The sequence below is a fragment of the Ascaphus truei genome, chromosome 1 (assembly GCF_040206685.1).
Source record: "Ascaphus truei isolate aAscTru1 chromosome 1, aAscTru1.hap1, whole genome shotgun sequence".
In the NCBI taxonomy this organism is placed as follows: domain Eukaryota; kingdom Metazoa; phylum Chordata; class Amphibia; order Anura; family Ascaphidae; genus Ascaphus; species Ascaphus truei.
Genome location: NC_134483.1, coordinates 220,035,935 through 220,055,887, shown reverse-complemented (window position 1 = coordinate 220,055,887; position 19,953 = coordinate 220,035,935). Strand labels below are relative to the sequence as shown.

Sequence of the window (19,953 nt, the reverse complement as noted above, 5' to 3'; positions counted from 1 at the left end):
CAGCCTGTCTTCCCCCGCCCTTCCTGCAGCCTGTCTCCCCCCGCCCGCAGCCTCCCACTCCCGCCCTTCCTGCAGCCTCCTACTCCCGCCCTTCCTGCAGCATGTCTCCCCCCCGCCCGCAGCCTCCCACCCCGCCCTTCCTGCAGCCTATCTCCCCCCGCCCGCAGCCTCCCACTCCCGCCCTTCCTGCAGCCTCCCACTCCCGCCCTTCCTGCAGCCTGTCTCCCCCCGCCCGCAGCCTCCCACCCCCGCCCTTCCTGCAGCCTCCCACTCCCGCCCTTCCTACAGCCTGTCTCCCCCCGCCCGCAGCCTCCCACCCCCGCCCTTCCTGCAGCCTCCCACTCCCGCCCTTCCTGCAGCCTGTCTCCCCCCGCCCGCAGCCTCCCACCCCCGCCCTTCCTGCAGCCTCCCACTCCTGCCCTTCCTGCAGCCTGTCTCCCCCCGCCCGCAGCCTCCCACTCCCGCCCTTCCTGCAGCCTGTCTCCCCCCGCCCGCAGCCTCCCACTCCCGCCCTTCCTGCAGCCTGTCTCCCCCCGCCCGCAGCCTCCCACCCCCGCCCTTCCTGCAGCCTCCCACTCCCGCCCTTCCTGCAGCCTGTCTTCCCCCGCCCTTCCTGCAGCCTGTCTCCCCCCGCCCGCAGCCTCCCACTCCCGCCCTTCCTGCAGCCTCCTACTCCCGCCCTTCCTGCAGCATGTCTCCCCCCCGCCCGCAGCCTCCCACCCCGCCCTTCCTGCAGCCTATCTCCCCCCGCCCGCAGCCTCCCACTCCCGCCCTTCCTGCAGCCTCCCACTCCCGCCCTTCCTGCAGCCTGTCTCCCCCCGCCCGCAGCCTCCCACCCCCGCCCTTCCTGCAGCCTCCCACTCCCGCCCTTCCTACAGCCTGTCTCCCCCCGCCCGCAGCCTCCCACCCCCGCCCTTCCTGCAGCCTCCCACTCCCGCCCTTCCTGCAGCCTGTCTCCCCCCGCCCGCAGCCTCCCACCCCCGCCCTTCCTGCAGCCTCCCACTCCCGCCCTTCCTGCAGCATGTCTCCCCCCCACCCGCAGCCTCCCACCCCCGCCCTTCCTGCAGCCTACCACCCCCGCCCTTCCTGCAGCCTGTCTCCCCCTGCCCGCAGACTCCCACCCCGCCCTTCCTGCAGCCTCCCACCCCGCCCTTCCTGCAGCCTCCCACCTCCGCCCTTCCTGCAGCCTCCCACCTCCGCCCTTCCTGCAGCCTCCCACCTCCGCCCTTCCTGCAGCCTCCCACCTCCGCCCTTCCTGCAGCCTCCCGACCTTCCTGCAGCCTCCCGCCCTTCCTGCAGCCTCCCGCCCTTCCTGCAGCCTCCCGCCCTTCCTGCAGCCTCCCGCCCTTCCTGCAGCCTCCCGTACTTCCTGCAGCCTCCCGCCCTTCCTGCAGCCTATCTCCCCCCGCCCGCAGCCTCCCACTCCCGCCCTTCCTGCAGCCTCCCACTCCCGCCCTTCCTGCAGCCTGTCTCCCCCCGCCCGCAGCCTCCCACCCCCGCCCTTCCTGCAGCCTCCCACTCCCGCCCTTCCTACAGCCTGTCTCCCCCCGCCCGCAGCCTCCCACCCCCGCCCTTCCTGCAGCCTCCCACTCCCGCCCTTCCTGCAGCCTGTCTCCCCCCGCCCGCAGCCTCCCACCCCCGCCCTTCCTGCAGCCTCCCACTCCCGCCCTTCCTGCAGCATGTCTCCCCCCCACCCGCAGCCTCCCACCCCCGCCCTTCCTGCAGCCTACCACCCCCGCCCTTCCTGCAGCCTGTCTCCCCCTGCCCGCAGACTCCCACCCCGCCCTTCCTGCAGCCTCCCACCCCGCCCTTCCTGCAGCCTCCCACCTCCGCCCTTCCTGCAGCCTCCCACCTCCGCCCTTCCTGCAGCCTCCCACCTCCGCCCTTCCTGCAGCCTCCCACCTCCGCCCTTCCTGCAGCCTCCCGACCTTCCTGCAGCCTCCCGCCCTTCCTGCAGCCTCCCGCCCTTCCTGCAGCCTCCCGCCCTTCCTGCAGCCTCCCGCCCTTCCTGCAGCCTCCCGTACTTCCTGCAGCCTCCCGCCCTTCCTGCAGCCTCCCACCCCCGCCCTTCCTGCAGCCTGTCTCCCCCTGCCCGCAGACTCCCACCCCCGCCCTTCCTGCAGCCCCCCGCCCTTCCTGCAGCCTCCCGCCCTTCCTGCAGCCTCCCGCCCTTCCTGCAGCCTCCCGCCCTTCCTGCAGCCTCCCGCCCTTCCTGCAGCCTCCGCCCTTCCTGCAGCCTCCCGCCCTTCCTGCAGCCTCCCACCCCCTCCGTTCCAGCAGCCTCCCGCCCTGCCCTTCCTGCAGCCTCCCGCCCCCGCCCTTCCTGCAGCCTCCCGCCCCCGCCCTTCCTGCAGCCTCCCGCCCCCGCCCTTCCTGCAGCCTCCCGCCCCCACCCTTCCTGCAGCCTCCCGCCCCCGCCCTTCCTGCAGCCTCCCGCCCCCGCCCTTCCTGCAGCCTCCCGCCCCCGCCTTCCTGCAGCCTCCCGCCCCCGCCCTTCCTGCAGCCTCCCGCCCCCGCCCTTACTGCTGCCTCTCCCCCCAGCCCTTCCTGCAGCCTCTCCCCCCCAGCCCTTCCTGCAGCCTCTCCCCCCAGCCCTTCCTGCAGCCTCCACCCCTGCCCCGCCCTTCCTACAGCCTCCACCTCTGCCCCGCCCTTCCTGCAGCCTCCACCCCTGCCTCGCCCTTCCTGCAGCCTCCACCCCTGCCCCGCCCTTCCTGCTGCCTCTCCACCCAGCCCTTCCTGCTGCCTCTCCACCCAGCCCTTCCTGCTGCCTCTCCCCCCAGCCCTTCCTGCACCCTCTCCCCCAGCCCTTCCTGCAGCCTCTCCCCCCCAGCCCTTCCTGCAGCCTCTCCCCCCCCAGCCCTTCCTGCAGCCTCTCCCCCCCAGCCCTTCCTGCAGCCTCCACCCCTGCCCCGCCCTTCCTGCAGCCTCCACCCCTGCCCCGCCCTTCCTGCAGCCTCTCCCCCTCCCTTCAGCCTCCCCCAATACATAGATGAGAAATACAGTTTCCACCAAGACTTAACCAGTTATTGAATGTAAAACAGGTGCGAGAGAGCTGTATTTAAAAAGGATGCATAGAAATGCACTATTACACTTCTGTTCATTTGTTTGATAGTTTTGTTTGTTCCTGGGTGAATTCAGGCATTACATTTCCCACCTCATGCAGTCTCTAAGCAGAACTCTGGGCTCCAAGCTCCAAACTCAAGAGACTGCCACATACCTGCTAGTTTCACCTTTTTTGTTAATTTGCAACTACAACAGAAAAGGGAGCAAGTGACCAAAAAACGTGTATATGATTAAACATATTTTACATCTGATAGTACTATAGATAGAAGGATTAATAGATGCCTGCTTACCATTCTAGGCGTCATATTATCTAAGACCATCTCTAGTTATTTAAGTAATAATCACAGAAGAACAGGGCATTACTGGCCAATAATGCCCTGTTCTGAGGGGATTATTACTATTATAGGCTAAATGTAGGCTTTTTCATAAATAATAGATACTTTTGTATAGTTATATAGATTTTTTTATTAAAATAAAATGGTAAATACATTAAAGCACATCTATATACCTTTACACTGCAGCTATCTATATCCACACACTGCCGCCCCCCCTGTGTACGTACACACACACACACACACACACACACAGACACAGACTGCAGCTCCACACACACAATACAGCAGGTCTACACACACATACAAACTGCTGCTATACGCAAACTCTGCTGCTGCTGCTGCTGCTGCTGCTGCTGCTGCTGCTGCTACACCCATAAAACACAACAGCACACAAAACACACACATAAACAAACGCTGCTACTGACACACACGCACTGCAGCTCCACACACACACACATCAGCTCCACACATGCACAGCAGCTCTACACACAACACAGCAGGTCTACACAAAACAAACTGCTGCTGCATAAAAACTGCTGCACACACATACAACACAACAGCACACCACACACACACACACACACACACACACAAACACACAAGCGCTGCTGCTTCTGACACACTCACACTGCTTCTGACACATACAAACACACAAACACTGCTACTGCTGCTGACACACTGACACAAACACACAAACGCTGCTGCTGACACACTGACACACAGACGCTGCTGCTGCTGACACACTGACACATACAAACACACAAATGCTGCTGCTGCTGACACACTGACACAAACACACAATGCTGCTGCCACAGTGACACACACACACAAACGCTGCTGCTGACACACTGACACACAGACGCTGCTGCTGCTGACACACTGACACATACAAACACACAAATGCTGCTGACACACTGACACAAACACACAATGCTGCTGCCACAGTGACACACACACACAAACGCTGCTACTGACACACTCTCAAACGCTGCTGCTGCTGCTGACACACACACTGCTGCAGACACACTGACTGACACACACACACAAACTGTAGCCACAACCAAACTGCAGAGAACCACTCACTTGCTTTGCAACTACAGTACACACTCTCTATCTCCCTCCTCACTGAATCTGTCGGCTCTGTTCCGGAGGGAGAGGGAGGAGTCACTGCCTGCTGCTTTCTACGGACCAATCCCCTGCCCTGTCTCTTGACAAAGAAAAGCTGATTGGCTGGAAATGAACAGCTTGAGATAAACACATTTCAAGCTGCACAAATTCCTGGCATTACTGAATGAATAATGCCCGGAATTTTAACCAATCAGAGAGCAGGGATTTCAGTAATGCCCGGAATTTTGCAGCTTTAGCCTATAATAAGTATTAATGATTAAAAAGTAAAGTCTCAGAATACTATTGTACAAATACTTATCCAGGTGTAAAATGGGTGTCACAGAAAAGGGTGAAACGCTGTACAAGCAGTGAGCATCCCTTTCCCAAACCTTACTCCATGTTTCTCTTGCTTAAAAACAAGCAATGATGAGGTAAGCTTCAACAGACTCGCAGGAAAAGACGTAGCCCGAGGCATTATAGCACAGCCCAGTGGGATAAAAAGGCACACCGCGGGTAATTCTATATACTCTAGCTACAGCTCATCTAAAAGAAGTGCAACGGAGAAACACTCATAAATGTATTGCTTTTAATAAAGGAATGTAAACTAGATAAAGGACACGAAAGAAAACAGCATAAAACGAAAATCACAGAATAACAATGCAAAAACAGCAACAACTAAAAAAAACAGACACATGCTTATTATCTGTAGGAATATGCTTACGGTAAGCAATAAGATCCCAGGGGCGTTGAAACTCAGGCTGGGAACCGGTGGTGAGCAGGACTGGGGATAAAGTTCAAATGCCTCTGAAACAGAAGACACCCGCTTGGCACTGCCTCCGGTGCAGCAAAGCCTTGTACCAGGGGAAAGGCTCCCTCTATGGAGTGCAGGGGAGTGATAGTGGGGTCTGCTCCCTCTATGGAGTGCAGGGGAGTGATAGTGGGGTCTGCTCCCTCTATGGAGTGCAGGGGAGTGATAGTGGGGTCTGCTCCCTCTATAGAGTGCAGGGGATTGATAGTGGGGTCTGCAAAAGATCTGCGTCGCTGCCACACAAAATTGATAGTGTGGAGACACGGAGAGTCCTCTGTTACACCACAGGTGGAATCTTTGTAGTGCGAAGCTAAAAATGTCTATTCATTAGACATTGTTAGCTTCTGTCTCTCCCCTGCACTCAAAAGAGGGAGCCTGTCCCCTGGTAAAAGGCTTTGCAGCACCGGAGGCAGTGCCAAGAGGGTGTCTTCTGTTTCAGAAGCATTTGAACTTTATCCCCAGTCCTGCTCACCACCGGTTCCCAGCCTTTAATAAGTTTCAACGCCCCTGGGATCTTCTTGCTTACCGTAAGCATATTCCTACAGATAATAAGCATTTGTTCTTTACTGTTTTTGCATTGTTATTCTGTACTTTTGTTTTTAAGCTGTTTTCTTTTGTCATTTATCAAGTTTACATTCCTTTATTAAATGCAATACATTTGAGTGTTTCTCTGTTGCACTTTTAAGTGTGTGTGTGTGTGTGTGTGTGTGTGTGTGTGTGTGTGTGTGTGTGTGTGTGTGTGTGTGTGTGTGTGTGTGTTAAAATACAAAGCAATATTTCACTATATTCTGTCTCTTGATTTGCAGACATCATCACGAAAGAAAATACTATAACTTCTATGAGTCATTACTCAATTTATGCTATCACTTTCATGCTAAGTTGATATTGTACACACACACTTTCAGTATTTCCCTATATTCTGGTTGCACTTATGGTCTTGGTGTGTGTGTATTAGTAACAGGAGACTAGCGCAAGAAAAAGCCAATAGTGTGATAATGTTTGTATACAGTATTTGCTTATAAAACTCATAACACGGTAAGTGTCACACTCACATGGTATAAAATGTAAAAAGGCATTTGAACAGTATATTCTGTATGGTCTCACTCATCCTGATGGGGTTCCGATCCTCCTGTCTAGCTGCTTCCGCAATGCAGGGGGAAGCCGCTGTGCCGCTGACATTGCTCCCCCTGCTTTGTTCCCCCAATGCTTAGCGTCCATAGACTACGGATATCCGAAGATTCCAACTAGGACCACAATCCTCCAAAAGCTAGCCCTACGCGTTTCGTGGGTATACCACTTCCTCAGGGAAAATATCTAGTGGTAGTACATCCTCTCCCTTAAATAGCAGTGCTGCCATCACATGACTGATCAAAATCAAATATTTACCTAATTATTATCCAACAGGTGCATGTAAATGGACCCAGCACTAAATGATCAACAATTTATACCTTTAATAAGTTATATCACTAAACAAATGTATTCTAACAATATATACAACAATTGATCTAAGAAACAATATAAAAAATAATTAGTATAAAAAAAATTACACATACACCCTATGAGCTGAGGTCCCCAATATAGGGTATACACAATGCTCACACTGCATACCCTATATTGGGGACATCTGCTCCCATGGTGTCCGATTGTGAGTTGATCAATGCTTGGTAGCACGTATGTGCATTTTTAATAATTGAGATGAGTTGTTTATAAGCCAATATACAAACAATATCTCACTGTTGGCTTTATCTTGCGCTTGTCTCCTGTTGCTAATACATTTTTAGAAAGTGGGAGTGGAGAAATCTTACAACAACGAGCTGCAGATGAGAGGCCTTGATACCAACTGCACAACCATTGCACATTGAAGTGCTTTCTCAAGTTTTTTTAAATGTTATAACACAGTAATTTGATGTTGAGTGTCATTATTTTCTTAACTTGGACGCACTGTTATCTTAATTGCACCATATATTTTCACCCGCTTCGTAAGACTGTAGTCTATTGAGGACTTTATAATATTAAGGAGTGGGTTTCACGTTTGATACTAATTATCGCACTTTGTCCACTTTATTATATATACACATACATATATACACACACACACACACACACACACACACACACACACACACACACACACACACACACACACACACACACACACACACACACACAATGAATGGAAACAGCTTTAAAAAATAAATAACTAGACATTGGATGAAAATCCCCTCATGCTGTAAAAGAAAGACCCAGGAATGCTCAAAAAGAGGAGTTGCTGGAAGACATATCTAGGTGCGCATCAAACCAGGTAGTGCCGTCCGTCCTCAAGTAGTACAATATAAAACAAAAACGGTCCACAGTACTGGTATATTCAAAAGTAGCAAAGAAAACTCACATTTATTCTGTCAGATAGGCCGTAGGAAACATAATGTAACACAAGCGACATTTCAGGTCACAATGACCTTTTTATCACGATATACTGCTGCGGCACAGTTTATTCGAGCATTTGCCCGTTCTGTGCCGCAGCAGTAGCCTGGCGCGCGCCCGAGAGTGACGGGCGCGCGCCGAAGCAGCGGAAGAGCGCCCTCCGATCGGGGCGCTCTCCCTACCGCTGCCGGGTCTGCCGGGTCCCCCGGAACCCCCTGCCGCTGTCCCGCGATCGCGGGACACCAGGGCTCCCTCGGGGAGCCCCTGGACGCGCGTGCAGGGGGCGCACGCTCCCGAAGACGCGTGACCGCGCGTCTATGACGCGCGGCACGCCGAGGGGCGGCCACTAGCAAGCCGGGAAATCTCCCGGCTTGCGGATCTGGCCGCAGTGTAATAAACTGTGTCGCCAGTGTATATATATATTACCTAGTCTAATCTCAAACCTGCTTAGCCATTAAGACCAACCTCACACTGATGATACCCATCAAGGTTGAAACATGTATGTGAGTAGGTCTAATGGCTTTGCATCTCATCCCAGCCTCTGTCTAAAAGCTGTGTTTAAAACAGCATGCATTGGCTTGAGGATTGGCTTGTGTAATACGAGCTTGAGACAAAAGGTGGCACTGAGTGCTCATTTGCATGTCATTTCCCAGAATCCCTTGCTGCAGTGGAAGTGCTGTATGCTGGGTGACAATGGGGAAAGACAGGGTTGCAGACCTGTTTAAGACATGCAAATGAACATACAGTAATATTTACAGTTGCTATATATCTATATAAAAAATTATTATTATTTTTTATGGGGTGTTTTAACTCCGCCTATATTATTTACATGTGCAGAATCTTGGTGTTGTCCTTGACTTTGACTGGACCCTTAAACACCAGGTGTCAGTTGTAATCAAAACTTCATTCTTCCACCTAAAGAACATAGCCAGGATTAAGCACTTGATCTCTTCCCCCTCCCCCCAGAGGATGTTACAGCACATGTCCATGCCTTTGTGTCCTCACGCTTGGACTACCGCAATGCACTCTACTTGGGTCTTCTGGAAAAGGAGCTGCGTCACCTGCAGCTGATGCATAATGCTGTAGTCATGTTGTTAACTAACCAGATCCGTTCCTGCCACATGGCACCTGTTCTCTGTTATCTGCACTGGCTGCCTGTAAAATGGGGAATTTATTTCAAGATTGGCTTGTTGACATTCAAAGCACTACATGACCAAAGTCCCATCTATCTGAAAGAGCTTCTAGTTCCCTACACACCCGTTCGCTCACTTCGATCTGCAGATGAAGGACTCCTAACAGTTCCCAGAATCTCCTTGGCTTCCTTTGGGGCCTGAGCTTTTAGCCGCGGCTCCCACTCCCTGGAACAGTCTGCCTCACACAGTTTGAGAGGCCCCCTCACTGGAAATCTCTAAAAACAGGCTCAAGAGATACCTGTTTACCCAGGTATGTAATTATTGAATTGCAACCTGTCTGGCATATAATAGCTACAGTACTGTCCCATCCTGTTTTGTGTCTTTCCTTTGTATTTGGTTTCTTTTATAACCTTAAATGTTTTCTTAGTTTTCCCTTTTTGTAACTGTGAAGTGCTTTGAGTCCCATAGGGATAAAAGCACTATATAAATAACGTTATTATTATTTATTATTTAGAATATCGTGGATCTAAAAATAAAACAATTCAATAAAATAAATGTAAACAGCAAGGCTGCAATTGTACTATGTATGTATGTCTTGTGTAAAAGGGGTTCTGTTACAGGGCTACCCGGGGGTTCTGGACTATGTGTGTGTGTGTGTGTGTGTGTGTGTGTGTGTATTGTATGTATTGTATGTATGTATGTATGGTATGTATTGTATGTCTTTATTTATATAGCGCCATTAATGTACATAGCGCTTTACAGTGGTAATACCCGTGACAATCATATAAATAACAAATAATACAAATAACCGATCATGGGAATAAGTGCTTCAGGCATAAGAGTAACATTAAGGAAGAGGAGTCCCTGCTCCGAAGAGCTTACAATCTAATTGGTAGGTAGGGAGAACGTACAGAGACAGTAGGAGGGTGTTCTGGTAAGTGTGTCTGTAGGGGTTCAAGCTTTATTTTTCGTGTATATCAGGGGAGCACAAACTTTTAGTGCTGCGCCCCCCTGTGTCTCTCCCCCAAGCTCTCGCGCCCCCCGCCTACCTTCATCCACGTCAGATGACGCTGCGGGTCACGTCACATGGCACCGCGACGTTAGATGATGCCGCGTTGCCATTGCGACACGTCACAGAGAGTCTGAATCACGGTAAGTAAACAGTTGCAAAGGCCTCACGCGATCCCCCGGCATTTAATTTAGATGCCTGGGGGAAGAGCGTGGGGCCTGTGCAACTGCCCGCGCCCCCCCAGCAAAATCTCCCACCCCCCCTGGGGGTCGCACCCCCCACTTTGCACACCGCTGGTGTATATTATTAGCCAAGGTGCTACTCATGCTTCTTTAAGCAAGTGTGTCTTAAGGTGAGTCTTAAAGGTGGATAGAGAGGGTGCTAGTCGGGTATTGAGGGGAAGAGCATTCCAGAGGTGTGGGGCAGTCAGTGAGAAAGGTTTAAGGCGGGAGAGGGCTTTAGATACAAAGGGGGTAGAAAGAAGACATCCTTGAGCAGAACGCAAAAGTCTGGATGGTGTATAGCGAGAAATTAGGGCCGAGATGTAAGGAGGGGCAGAATAGTGTAAAGCTTTAAAAGTGAGGAGGAGAATTGCGTGCAAGATGCGGAATTTGATAGTGGAGAGTAATTTCAGCAGTGGAGACGCTGAGACAGATTTAGGAAAGAGTAGAGTGATTCTGGCAGCAGCGTTTAGAATAGATTGGAGGGGAGACAGGTAAGAGGCAGGTAGGCCGGACAGCAGGAGGTTACAGTAATCGAGACGGGAGAGAATGAGGGCCTGAGTCAGAGTTTTAGCAGTCGAGAAACAGAGGAAAGGGCGTATCTCCTGGGACCAATGTCGGTAATAAGGGTTAGGTATTTCAGGGGGGGGGGAATGGGCTGGAATCCTCCACTACTTGGTATTTTTATATATTTTTGTTATAACATCCAATATGAAAGCTGGAAGTGTTTTTGCATTGCTTTGTATCCCATTTTTGTTTGATGCCTCTGTATTGGGGAGGATCTTACTCCCACAAAGTGTCCTGCCTTCTTCCTCTGACACGGAGAAAGTGGACCAAGGCAGGAGGAGACATTTGTTGGTTGTTCCATCAGCATTTCCGAACTTCTGTTGAAAATAAAAAGCAACAAAAAGTCAAATGTTTTCCTTCAGGTTTAATTACATCACTGAGTTGTTTCCAAAATTGTAAGCTTAGTGGCCCACCTTCAGTATGCGCTGAAGCCATCTTCCCCATGCTGAAGAAGAGTTCAGCTTCATTCAAGTGAATAGAGCGCGGTGGGGAAATGACTTCAGAGCATATTGAGTGAGGACTTGAGGGCAGAGGTGATTTTTAGCTGACAAAGACTTGTAGTTAGCCAGCTCATGCTTGTTGAACTGCAGCTGCAGCAGCACGATTACTTAAACAAGTCACAAGTATGCCTTGATGTCTGCTTTCTTACATGACCCCCAGTTTGTGCTCGGTAATTGAGACTAAGTAGAGTTTATTTATATAATTGCAAAGAGGTCACTTTTTAGATCCCCCTCAAAGAAAGCACATTTTCCATGCCTTTTATTTTACTCTGCAGATGATGCAAGTCCGTGTATCCATTGTACTATAAGGACATATGCAAAGTGAAAGTGGCCTGCTAAAACATTAAAGCCTTTATGCAATATACTGTGAAGCCACTTCCCAGCACGGTAGAAGATTTTAGCTACACATTTGAATGGAGGCGATTTGTTCTCTAGTAGAGGAACAGCCTTCACAGCATTGATTGAGGGCCTATGTTGGTTAAAAATGGGGTTGGCTGCATATTCCTCTCCCACTGAAAAATAAAGGCTGTGGCATCCCTACTCAGATTCAACATTTATACTTTTATGTGGCAACATTTATTAAGATGTTTCATGCTTTCCACAATGATTCTGTGCTGCAGCATTCTAGTCTAGACTCTAGAGGGCTGTCTTCTTAAAGGTGTGTGTGCTGTGACGACTCTTAAAATGGCTGCTGTTGTGTGCCATGCAAGAGAGAGAGAGCTTTAATTTAAAAATGCTATGTTTGTAAGTGTAACATTGTTTCCCCCACCCAATCGCAGATAGGGGCCATTACAGGATGTGTGATGCATGATACCTGCTGGCAACAGGAGGGCTGGGTCGTCCGCCGATGTTAGTGGGGACACAGGATCAGACTTCTGGGGTTCATACCCCACATATCTCTTTAGCAGTGCAGCGCCTCCATCTGCCGTAGGCTCCAGGAACTGAAGGTGATCTCCCATGGTAGAACGTATTACCTCTCCCCCCAGTAAGGTCACACACCAGGCAGGAGGTATATTGCAAACAGGAACGGGTTTATTACTATACTCTGCAGTAACAGGAACAAGGCAAGATCTGCCCTTATACAGTCTTTCAGGATTCACCGGATGATGGCCCCTGGACCGTCACTACAGGCCAAGGGCACCGGCAGCCGTCCTAGTTCTTCCCCACCTCCCTAGCGGAGGCAGAGGTATTGTCCATACTCACTCTCCCCCGGATGGCAGAGCACATGGGAAGGCCCCAATCTCAGGCTTCCAGTTGTGGGACCTGCCTTCCTCAGAGTGGGAAGGAACACTACTACTTTAAGGCGGTCCTGCCCTTAAGTTCAGCCAGGAGGCGGGCACCCCTTTTGTCCCAGCTACAACAGGATGTACCACCATCTGCTGTCACTCAAGTGCAGTACCAAAAGGAAGGGGGGAAACCCCATACCAACTACTGGCAACCTGATAGTACCAGGGTTTACTGCCAGCCCAAGGGCAGAATTGTAGTCATCAGGTGACCTGGCTACATAAGAATGTTTTTGATTTTTCTGTTTCCTTCAACATTTTGAGGAGTGGCTGCACTTTTAATTATTTTGATGTCACAATGTCCATTGCTGCAGAGTACTTTTCCTTTTGCGACAGAAACAGATCTGCGTACAAGAACAGAGACATTCAGATTTATTGGAAACCAATCTTATTAGGGGAAGAATAGTTATTCTGCAGACGGAAAAATAAAATGATGAATTGAAAAACCATGTACATCGGTCTTTAGTAAAATAGAAGATGTCGGCAGAATGAAAGTGGCCCCTCCTGTGGTGGTGAGGATGTCTATTTTCACACCGCGTCTATTCTTCTGAAGACTGTGTGTAAGAAAGAGTGTGGACAGACTTAGCTGGTTTTTGAATGTCAGTAGCACCATAGACATCATGGCCCTTAGGTCAAAATAGCTACTGCAGCAACCATGATCCTCTTCCCCTCTCCCTTCCACCAGGAGCTGAAGAGGAAGTCCTCTGACTCTGTGCTGATTGCAGACGAGGCTCTCAGAAAGCTGCAGTTGCACCCATTCCCAGACTTTGATTCCTCTTCATAAACTCCCTGCAAATGTCCACGGAAGTGCTGTTTTTTCTTTCTAGTGCTTGGAGAAGCCACAAAATAGATTTATTGAAGTGAAACTTCCTTAGTGGCGCCTCATTCGTGATGGGGCAAAAAAGAATTGTGGAGACAGAAATGAAACGGATGTGACGTCAGTGCTGGCAGTTGAGGCCGGGCTGTGTTCTGGCTCAGCCCGACCCCAACACTGACATCACACCCGCTCCACAAATCAGATGCGGCGGCGGCGGCGATAGCCGCCGGCGCCGCTCCTAATCACCCCCCACACCCCACCCAGCCCCACACCCCCCACACACCATGACATATGCGGCGGCGATAGCCGCCGCTCCTAACGGCCGCTGACATGCTGCGCAGCCTCTCTCCTCCCTACCTCCGCTTTCCTGCGTCCCGCTGACTCAGCGCCGCCGGGGTCGAGGAGAGGAGCCCAGGGATCATGGAGGGTATCCGCCGCCGCAGCTCATAACGAGCTCTGCTCCCCCCACCCGCTGACATGCGGCGGCGGCAGCCCTCAAAATGTAATTGCCGCCACTCCTGCTGACCTCTTTCGGCCGAGGCATGGAACGGGGGGGGGGGGGGGTAGAGTGAGCTGCGTTCCCCACAGCACCAAGCCAGCTCCCGCTGACGATGACACGCTGCCCCCCTTCCCCGCCGACACTGCCTCTACCCACGCAGCACTTCCGGAGGGGGGGGCCTTTATTAGGTATCTGCCCGGTGCCCGGTGCGGCCGCATCTCGCCGGGGGGTGGGGGTGGGGGGGGGGCGAGGACTCAGGCAGAGCCGCCGCGGGTGCGCAGCTCTGCCTGTCTGTGAGGGGAGTAGGAGTCTCAGGCAGAGCCGCCGCGGGTCCGCAGCTCTGCCTGTCTGTGAGGGGGGAGGAGAGTCTCAGGCAGAGCCGCCGCGGGTCCGCAGCTCTGCCTGTCTGTGAGGGGGGGGGGGGGAGGGAGGAGAGTCTCAGGCAGAGCCGCCGCGGGTCCGCAGCTCTGCCTGTCTGTGAGGGGGGGGGGGGGGGAGAGGAGAGTCTCAGGCAGAGCCGCCGCGGGTCCGCAGCTCTGCCTGTCTGTGAGGGGGGGGGGGGGGAGGGAGGAGAGTCTCAGGCAGAGCCGCCGCGGGTCCGCAGCTCTGCCTGTCTGTGAGGGGGGGGGGGAGGGAGGAGAGAGGGGGCAGGACACAGAAAGAGAGATACACATACAGTGACAGACACACACACATACATATATACACACACAGACACACACACTGACTGACACACATACACACACACACACTGACTGACACACATACACACACACTGACTGACACACATGCACACACACTGACACATACACACACACTGACTGACACACATGCACACACACTGACACATACACACACACTGACTGACATACACACACACTGACTGACATACACACACTGACTGTGAATAGGTTAGGGGGATGTGTGAGGTGCAGGGGGGCTGCGCATACGTCACATGGTCACACGCACGCACACGGTCACACACACACGCACATGGTCACGCACACACACACAGTCACACGCACACACACACAGTCACACGCACAGTCAGTCGCGCGCACAGTCAGTCGCGTGCACACGCACTGTCACGTGCACTGTCACGTGCACTGTCACGCGCACAGTCACACACAGTCACACAGTAACACGCACAGTCACACGCATAGTCGCACAGTCACACGCACAGTCGCACAGTCACACGCACAGTCGCACAGTCACACGCACACACACAGTCACACGCACACACACACAGTCACGCACACACACACAGTCACGCACACACGAGGAATTCACGCTTAGTGCAAATACAAGGGATGTGTACGCATGTTCTAAGTCAAATTTATTTGCGTTTTGTCAATGATATTGTATTTTGATTTTTAATTAAAACATCACCAATACAAATACAATTTCTGTGACAAAAGTCAAAGAAGTTTCACTTACTATGCGCGTGCACAGCACACACAGCTTTTTTTTATGTTAAAATGAGGATAAATGTACTTTTGCTCCATGGTGCATAATTTTCTTTAAATGATTATTCAGAAGTTTCCTCAAGTTTAATTAAGCACATGAGATATTTTTTTTAATTGTTATTCTTTTTCATTTGAATGGTGCCAACATATTCTGCAGCGCAGTACAATGTGGGAGGACAATAATATTGTGCAACAAAAAGATGACATAAGTTCAGACACTAGGAAGAAGGTCCCTGCTGCGAGGAGTTTCCAATCCAAAAAGGTTGTGCAGTATAAGCTGGTTAAAACTGTGCATCATACTGTCTATTTGAATGATGCTAATATGCACAGGTCGGAGAGAAATGGTACCACTACTTTATTTACATTCATGCCGTCCAAGAAAGAAAAGGGATTTATTTTAGAAAGATGTAACATTCCTGCATTTATAACATATATATATTTATACCATTTGTAAAAAAAAAAAATAAATAAATATAGGATTCAAGGACTTTTCACCCTAATATTTATATCATTTAGCATTTCTTAAAATCAATCTCCGCACTGCTACATTTGAAGCCACTTCAGACTGCATACATGTTGTAAATATTATAGCTGGCATCTCTCTTACTTTCACTGTATCTGTAACTTCATGATCACACCAAAATAGACGTAGAAAGTGTAAATATTTAGTTTGAAACTTCTTTGTTGCCCGTTTAGCCACATGAAGGCAATTAATGACATCCATATTGTATTTACCATTGATGAGAGGGAGAGCGTTCCTACTGAGTGAGAAGCATACCAGTGTCTCACCCCTACTCATATCACCATCACCAGTTCTATATCCCTATCAGAGACGTTCCCATAGTTGTGTGAGCTGGTGGAACACCTGTACACTGTTCTGTGCATGGGAACGTCTGGCACGTACTGGAGTCAGAATACAACAGATTTAAGTAGGGATATCCATTCTGTTGAAAGTTACCATATTTTTACATTAACTTCTGTACTAAATGCCTTATTGTACTGTACAAATACACATTTTATCATTTTCTCCGTTAAATTAACATGCGTGAAGCTACAATTTTTCAAGAATATTTCTGTTTTATGGCAATAAAATTGTGCTTGATTTGCCATCCGATTTATAAAGCAGATAAATTAGCTTATGGTTCCTTAAAGCAGCTCCCTCCTTTTTTAACTCCTATAATGTTAGTATCTTGCCCACCCAAGCTTTTCTTAATCTCTAACTTCTGCGATACGATGGCAACCTTGAGGCTACTCTGGGGAGAGCTCAATTTAACCTCCTGGACACTTTATTTCAAATGCTTATATCTCCTGAATGGAGAATCAGATTTTAAAACAGCAGTACAAAGGGAAGGACAAGATGCAAAAGTCGTTCATTATCATCAATCAAGTACTTTCTTCTTGAAAGTCCACATAGAATATTTTACATTATTATTCTATAGCAGTGTGAAAACGTGACTTTAACATAGTGCTTTTTTGGGGGGGAAAAAACATGTTTCTATTCTGCACAGCCGAAAGATAACATATTTTGTTTGTTCTGTTTTGCTACCAGGTCCACAATATCCTTGCGGAAATGGTAATGGGAGGTATGGTTCTAGAGACCAACATGAATGAAATTGTCATTCAGATTGACGCTCAAACCAAACTGGAAAAGTCTGAGGTAAGAACGTATGGAACAAAATGAGAGGCCTCTGATCGCCTATGTGGCTAAATAACATTTATTGCTCACAACATTGAAAATGTTCAACCTGTACTTCAGAAATCATTGTCTTTTTCTCTTTGGTGCAAACATCAAATACTTTTTCAGCAGCAGACAATGGCTTTGACTCATTTTATGTGAACACCTATCAAAGTGTTTATTTCTCTATACCAGGAGTGCGCAAAGTTTCTGTGCTGCGCCCCCCTGCCTGCCAGCGCTCGCGCCCCCCCCCTTTCCTGTAATACGGCATCAAATGACGTGACATCACGTCATGTGACCCCGCAGCGTCATTTGACACGTGCTATGTCGACGTGTCCAGAAGCCGTCTGAATCCCAGTAAGTTGAGGTTGCAGAGGCCTTGAGCGCCCCCGGCATGTAATTTAAATGCCTCAGGAAAGAGCGCGGGGCCTTTCAACCGCCGCGCCCCCCTGTTTGCGCACCCCTGCTCTATACTACCCATGGTATATAGTAATGCAATCTTCTTTAAGGAGAAGCATCCATCAAGCCGCGATGGGCGGTATTTACTTGAACGGTCGTTACTCCCGCATTGCGGCTCGATGAATCCTGGCCTGTTCTTTCTTTTCTTTTTTTTTTTTCCCCCTCTGAAAACAATGAACACAAACCCTTTTGGAGAGTGTTGGAGTTGGGCTTTATATTTGCACCATCTTGGTTTGACTTCTAAACTCGGAGTGTTTTTGTTGAACCCTTTGGATGCCACAGTACCTAGTCACTTAGGCTGGGGTCCCAGTGACTGCCACAGCACACGGCGTGCGCTGTGCGTATAAGTACCGCCCCCCAATGGGGCTGGGCCCAGTACTCACCTTCCCGCTGAAGGTGCAGCCATGCCGTACTGGCAATTTTTTAAAACTCGATGATATTGAGGGTAGAACTTGTGACGGAGGCGTGGCCACGCCCCCACCGGCGGTTCACCCAATGAGGGCGAACCAGCCGCGTGAGGTCATGGCCACGCCCCCGCAAACACACGACCACGCCCCCTCCCGTCGCAATCTCCCTCTCTCCCCTCAGATCGCGGTTAGCGCTGCGCACGCGCCGCCCCCCTCCCCCGCCGGGCGCCCGTGCCACAGTCATGACTGGGACCTCACCCTAAGTCATGGGGTCTGGCCGGGTGACGTTGTGGCCATGTCACGCCCTTTTTGGGCTACTGTCGTTTTTCCGAGGTGATCGCTTTCCGAGGATGCGATCTGCAACTCGGAGAAATGAATCAGGAGGACAAGTCTTCCATTTCCGGATGAAGTTATACCGCGATCATGTGGTTACTCTTAGAAGCGGTCGTGATTTGCCGAAGAGCCCCATAGCACATTGGAGCTGTGGCTTCTCTAGCAACCAAAGGGTTAATTGTTCTTATTCTAATAATAATAATAAACCAACAAGAAATATCCCTGCATCTTCCTAGATCTTTTAACCCAAAACTGAAATCCTTTTAAAGTGGGGGACAGAAGTTAAGTGATAACAGGGACGTGTAGATTATATTTAGTAATGCCTAATTTGGCAGGGTAATGATTGATGGCTTTTTATTTAATTAACCCTTAACAGTTAGAACCCCAGATGCAGCCAGAATTTGGAATGTAGCTATGAATGGAGTTCCAGCAATTCTGTGCTGAGCGATGGTGCCACTGACAGCGCTCATGAGCACAGATTCTGGTGTAACAAAACAATGCTAATAATATGGCTTAAATATAATTAGAAGATGTGAAACTCTGATGTATGCAATACATTGCGTGACAATAAAATTACTTATTTTTTCATTTATTTTTTTAATTAACTGGATTGCACCTTTTTAACACTTAATAATTTGAGGTAAGATAATTATTTAAGGAGGGAGGGAAAAAATTATTTTTGTGTTGTCAAATTGTACGTGGTTGAAGAGAATTCTTCCCCAAAGACAAAGTCATACAGTGCTGGTTTCTTGATTATTTTTTGGTGGGTTGCCCGTTTTTTTTTAAATCGGACATTGTATTGTAAATTTTTCTTCAATTTATGTACAAACAGGAAGGGCTGGGTTTTTTTGTTGTTTATTTATAATGGCTAGGCTGTAACAGGGCATATTTTTTCAAGAAGCCAGATTGTGGGAAAACGGATATGCGAATTTGTAATCTAAAGATGACCTTTTTGTGCATAGCAGCCTCTCCCAGCAAATAAGGTCATACCTCCGTATAAAGACATATCTGTGAGGTGATGGCACTCAATGCTTCTAAAACCTAAAGCTTTACCTTCTCGAATAATCCCCTTAGTTTTCAATGTCAAGTCAATTTCAGGTAATGCCCATACAGGTGCGTTAACCCACAATGGACCTTAGTGAATCTGTCCCTAAATATGAAAAGTTTCATTTGAAACACTCCCAACATTTCCAGCTATTTGCCTTTTTAAAACAGCTGGTAGGGTTAGAATTGTGTAACAATACTATGTACTACTGAGCCCACCATTAAATTGGTCTCGAGGACTTCCAGTACACCAAAATAAATGAATTGCAACTTTAAAGCATATTGATAAAGGCTCAGTTGCTCCTGACCTTTGAAATCTTGACATTTTGAGGCAGTAACGTAATGGCGCTGTTATACTATGAAAAATGTGAATCAAATCTGTTGAAATAATGAAGAAAACTTTGTAGAGATTTCTCCTTGATGGTAAAAACAGTCCCGAGCATCGGTGCTGAGGCAGCTTTAGCTGTTGTGTCCTGCTGCTCCCTAGGCAGGATACCTGTAAAGCCTGTTATTGGCAGCACACATTGCACTTTGGCATTAAAGCTCGCGGGATTAATTCCTGCGATTTGCACTTTCAGGAGTTCTTTTTAAGGGAGATCGTTAAGTACACGGATCAAGTGAAGTTCAAGTTTTTTTTTATTGTGTGCCAAAAGTCCATGCTTCGGCAGCTGCTGAGAGGGTAGCAATGTTTGTTTGAAGTGGCTGTGCCATCTACAATTTTGACAAAACTACCTGTACTTTGTTTTTCTGGTCTTAATCCTTTTCATGAGGGTGAAATTCCAGCAGCAGCAGTCAGGAGGAGA

General features: G+C 49.6%; 1 protein-coding gene across 1 annotated transcript in view; it reads left to right on the top strand.

Annotated features, from left to right (window-relative positions):
• The window catches only part of AP3S1 (adaptor related protein complex 3 subunit sigma 1), a 52,800-nt gene that overhangs the window by 22,566 nt on the left and 10,281 nt on the right, over positions 1-19,953 (top strand). The window contains exon 6 of the mRNA XM_075601286.1: positions 16,782-16,889. Coding sequence (XP_075457401.1) covers positions 16,782-16,889 — 108 coding nt within the window. The remainder of the gene's footprint in view (positions 1-16,781; positions 16,890-19,953) is intronic.